Consider the following 5126-nt stretch of genomic DNA (forward strand, 5'->3'; position numbering starts at 1 on the left):
AGTTTAATCTCTCATATGTTTATATAAATTTCAAATTTGGCGTGTAGCTTCTTGTAGGGATATACACGATATATATTGTTTTATGGCCAAATATGTCAAATCTGACATTTCACGGCTAAAAGTATATCTCTTCACGGAGTTTTATGTGCGAGATAATTCCTATTATACTTTAGATTAACATTAGAATAATATAATACTGTGATTACTAACCAAATAAAATTAAATTGTAAAATAGAAAATGATCAGTAGATCAGTAGCTATTAAAATAGATATAAGATGTATTGTGAACATAATTTCGTAATAATAAAAAGCATTTAAAAATCATTTAAAAATCAAAAATGTAATAAATGACTATTTAATCGAAATCGCCACCGTTGTGGAGATAATCAATTCGCATAACGATGCATGTTTTACCAGTTGTCATATGCTATTTTAAAATATTCCACAAAATAGATATAATAGATATTCCAAATTGTTTGTCCGTGATATTTGGCAATTGTCTGTAAATTACACATTTAAATCTAAAATTTCGCAAGTATCGTTTATATAAACACAACTGAGAAAAATTTAAATGCAGTACGATTCGCACAGAGACACGGCCAACACTTAGATTTATATTTTCGCACTGTCTGAAGTGTTTAAAATTTGATAAAATATAAAAAAAATAGATAACTCGTGTTTACTCTCTTATCATCCGCTGCCGTCGAATAAAATTAACAATCTCAAGAAGAGAATGATATAAACTAAGGTAAATAATAATGAGAACTAAGATAACAAAAAATGAAAAATCATGCTAACCTTAATTATAATGTAACTACGTGAATATTTTTATTTACATTTTGAGAACCCGTAAGCACTATTATGTATTAGACTATTTTGAAGTTCGTTTCAAGGTCTTATTTCTGATGTCTGGTTATTGTATCATTCTTAATTGCCAATTGAAAAGTTCAAACCGTTGATTGAATGTCAAGATTATACTGGATATACATTTCATGTCATTTAATTTAAAAAAATCTTTTTTTTTAATAAAATAAATACAATATTGCAATTAATTGAAAATAGTTTGAGAACTCCATATTAAATGATCGTTTATTTTTATGTTGTTTACATATGATAAGATGTTAGGTCATTTCAGTGTTAAAAGCGAATATAGAATAAAGTCCGCAGTGTTGTGTATCGAACATCACAACGTAGTGTAGTCTCCGAGGAAAGTGTAGTTTTGTGCTTGTTTATAAATTGTTCCTTCAGTTTTAAGCCATGGAGGACACTATTTACGTGATTCTTTCGATAATTACCATCATCGCTGGATATGCTATTCATATTCATATAAAAAATAAAAGGTTTTGGAAATTAATCTACGAGTTCAGAGGCGACGATCTGTATCCAATAATAGGAAACGCTCAGTGGTTTACGGGAAATTCTGTCGGTGAGCATAATTTTAAATACATTATTACGTGATTTGTAAATCGTATCGGCAACGATAGCTTATCTTACTATTCATTTGGTGATTTATGATTTTATTTATAGAAATACTCGAAACTATAACAAAAATGTGGGAAAGGAATGGAAGAAGCACGTATAGGATTATTGTTGGAAATGCTGTCTTCACGGGAATAAGTGATCCAGAAATTGTTGAGGTAGTGTGTTAATTATATTAAAATAATATCGATTTAATATTTTCAAAATCTATCCCAGAATAACATTCAAGTACATATGTAATATAATATTCGTCTGTAAATTCATTAATGATTTGCAAACAGAAAAAATATATATCAATCCTGATTTTTTTCGATATGTACGTTTTATTAATAGAAACATGAAATATTTTCATAAACAATGATACTTATTCAAATAGCAATCTACATATAAGTTTAACTATTCTTTTTCCAAAATATGTACACAACATCGTTAGCACTATTGTGTCAAAATAAACTTTCGTTTCCTTTTTAGTTATTACTAGGCAGTAATAAGGAAATCGAAAAAATGGATGATTACAAATTTTTAAGTGCATGGTTGGGTGACGGATTACTTTTATCTAAAGGTAGTAATATCATATCATATTGTTGAACAACATATAAGTTTTCATGGAAGAAATTTTTAACTGTTTATTAATTACTCAACGTAGGCAATAAATGGAGGAGACAAAGAAAAATTATAACTCCAACTTTTCACTTCAAAATTTTGGAACAGTTTGTGAACGTTTTCAATGACAAAGGCAAAATTTTCATAGAAAAGCTCGCCGAGAATAAAGGAAAAGTCTTTGATGTGTATCCCTACGTTACGTTGTGCGCATTGGATATCATAAGTGGTAAATTTAAATGCACAACTATGTAATTTGAAACCGCATGGCTATACATATATCGTTTTGTTAATCTTTTTTTAAAAATGGTCAGAGTCTGCGATGGGAACGAACATGAACGCGCAAAACAACTCCGAATCCGAATACGTGAAGGCCATCTACAGGTAATTTTATAATAATCGTTTTTGAACAGCTTGTTTTGAATTTTCATGATACAAATAACTCATAACTCATTTTTATACGAAGGATAAGCGAGATCGTCCATCTCAGAACATATTCGACCTGGAAACGCAACGACTGGTTGTATATGCTGTCACAAGATTATCGCGACGAGCAGAAATGTTTGAAAGTGTTACACGAAACGACCAACCAGGTGATACAGTCGAGGAAGCTGACTCTCAGAGCTCAAGCTGCCGACGAAAGTTCAAAGGAAAAAGTTAACGAGGACGCTTTTAGTGGTCGCAAGAAGGTTGCATTTCTGGATCTGCTCTTATTGAGCAAAACTGCTGAAGGTGAACCACTGTCAGATGAAGTCATCAGAGAAGAAGTCGATACGTTCATGTTCGAAGTAAGATTTTTAACACAATTTAAGTATTCATTTAATGCATGTTTATATTTTTTGTTTGCCATTTTTAGGGACACGATACGACTAGTTCAGGTTTGAGTTTCGCACTGTTCCTTCTAGCGAATAATCCCGCAGAACAGGAGTTGGCTTTTGAGGAACAATTAGCACTGTTCGGTGGTGATTTCAAACGGCAAGCGACGTACAGAGATCTGCAAGATATGAAATACTTAGACAGAGTAATCAAAGAGACGCAAAGGATATATCCTTCAGTACCCTTCTATGGTCGGAAATTGAAAGAAGACTTACCAATGCCAGGTGAATTGATTTAAAATTTCGCTTCTTTTTTGTACAGACTGGGTTTGAAATAATTGCACAGAAGATAATATGTAAATTAAAATTATACAATTTATTTAAAAAGTAAATATGTATTGATTATTAATTTATTGAAAAGTAAATAGATATTGATAATATAGTTTGGACAATATAAAAACGTGGACGCTGTTAATGGCAAGCCTGAACAGGATAATGAAATGTGGTGTTTCCGAAGGATGTTAAATGTGAACATGTGAGGAACGAAACGGTCCTCCAGCTTCTTAATAAAGAGAGGTCATCAGGTCATGGATTGTCTAAAAATTGTTTCGGCTTGTTTTTTTGTGGGCAAAAGGAACTTGTCCGCCGATCTTTGGTCATCACTTCAATCTGACACAAGATTTTAATCTAATTTTTAATGAGTTCGTTAATGATTAAACTCCTCTAGCTTCATATCATAGAGACATTAGTTTACTTCAATGCTAGATAGCCCCCCCCCTCCCCTTATTTCGGAAGGTATTGAAAAAATCTAAAGAGTGAAAGTAGTTCAAAACCAGACCACAATTTTTTGACGGGCAGCAATTACATGGAACTAACAGAGTGAAGCTAATAAAAATCCATCATTCTTCTTAAACAATCTTTGGTCTTTATCGGATTTCTTAGCTTGGTAAATAGCTGGATGGATACCGTACAAAATTCCACGTAAAAATAGGAATGCTTTGTTTCGGGGATGTTGCTTAGTGTACATATAATGTTTATAGACTATGCTAAGGAAAGTGATAATCAACAAAGCATTGAGCTCACCTGTGACATTATCTTCAAAATATAAATTTGTAGTGTAATGCTATATTAGGCAGTTTGGTGCTAGTTAGCCACTGAATATTTACTTTTCAATTAAAGTATACATTTTCAAGATTCTTATCGGTTAATTGTTTTCGTCCCATCTTGTACATATGTATAGTGGTGAATTTAAAAACTTTATATGTATTAAAAATTATTAAAATCATATTACAGATGGAAAAATAATGCCAGCTGGTACTTTCGTGACAGTGCAGCCATATTTGACGAGTAGAAATCCAAAATATTACCCAAATCCGATGAAATTCGATCCGGATCGATTCTTGCCCGATAATGTTCAAAAGAACCATCCGTATTTGTATGTACCGTTCAGTGCCGGACCTCGAAATTGCATAGGTATGTGTATAATTTTTTTTTCAAGATTTGTTTCTATAAGGATTGATCCGTATATTGTGTGTTTTAGGACAAAAGTTTGCAGTGCTTGAGATGAAGTCGACGCTTTCGAGAGTATTGAGAAATTTCGAACTGTCTAGTGCCGGTCCCGACTTCAAACCGCAATTAGCAGCCGAGTTGATCTTGAAATCTAAAAACGGCCTTAAAATGCGATTAAACGACCGAAAATATCCAAAGTAATCCAAATAATATAATATGTACTCAATTGTTTTTAAATTAGTTTTAATCAAATGTTACCATATTTATGCAGTAAGTTAATTAAATCTCGAACAATTGGAACGGTACGTTTCAAACTGGTTCAGTAATTATACTTTTCGTCGTTTGAGCCTCAAAGGGTTGTTTCGATCTATGTTTTGTACATGTATGTACCTATAAATATAAATGTGTGGTCTGAATTTTGTTTGCAAAATATACAATAAATTTCTAGAACAGTTTTTAGTGACACTTGTACGAATTACGCGAATTTATTTCCCCCTGTATATGTATATGTATAATATTAAAAATGGGCTTAAGCAGTATTTATGTGCTTATATATGGTCGTAAATAACGCTCCGGTCAACACCAAATGGTTGAGTATAAAGGATTTGGCATAGCGAAAAGGGATTATCGTAAAGCGATTTTCCCACTTTTAAATCATGATATTGACATGACATGCACACTACTAATTCAAGCAATACATTGCTATATAATAATTTCCCAAAG

At 32.0% G+C, this 5126-nt stretch overlaps 1 protein-coding gene across 2 annotated transcripts; it reads left to right on the forward strand.

The window, feature by feature from the left end:
* The first annotated feature begins 573 nt into the window (after positions 1 to 573).
* Positions 574 to 4877, forward strand: LOC143917636 (cytochrome P450 4C1-like). 2 transcript variants are annotated; one of them, XM_077439215.1, is made up of 10 exons: positions 574 to 748; positions 1136 to 1426; positions 1528 to 1637; positions 1951 to 2041; positions 2126 to 2308; positions 2394 to 2463; positions 2546 to 2867; positions 2936 to 3179; positions 4188 to 4367; positions 4435 to 4877. In XM_077439215.1, the coding sequence occupies exons 2-10, from the start codon at positions 1258 to 1260 to the stop codon at positions 4602 to 4604; spliced, it is 1539 nt and encodes a 512-aa protein (XP_077295341.1). In that variant the 5' UTR covers positions 574 to 748; positions 1136 to 1257; the 3' UTR covers positions 4605 to 4877. The 2 variants fall into 2 exon arrangements, with proteins under 2 accessions (XP_077295341.1, XP_077295342.1); XM_077439216.1 differs by having other exon boundaries at positions 1249 to 1426; positions 4435 to 4876.
* Positions 4878 to 5126: the final 249 nt, after the last annotated feature.

The sequence above is a fragment of the Arctopsyche grandis genome, chromosome 10 (genome assembly GCF_051622035.1).
Source record: "Arctopsyche grandis isolate Sample6627 chromosome 10, ASM5162203v2, whole genome shotgun sequence".
Taxonomy (NCBI): Eukaryota; Metazoa; Arthropoda; class Insecta; order Trichoptera; family Hydropsychidae; genus Arctopsyche; species Arctopsyche grandis.

Excerpts from the sequence above, each read along its gene's own strand:
- LOC143917636 (XM_077439215.1), top strand. The coding sequence starts at position 1,258 with ATGGAGGACACTATTTACGTGATTCTTTCGATAATTACCATCATCGCT. Across the intron at positions 1,638-1,950 it reads GTGATCCAGAAATTGTTGAG|TTATTACTAGGCAGTAATAA; the intron begins GTAGTGTGTTAA and ends TTTCCTTTTTAG. Across the intron at positions 4,368-4,434 it reads CGGACCTCGAAATTGCATAG|GACAAAAGTTTGCAGTGCTT; the intron begins GTATGTGTATAA and ends TGTGTGTTTTAG.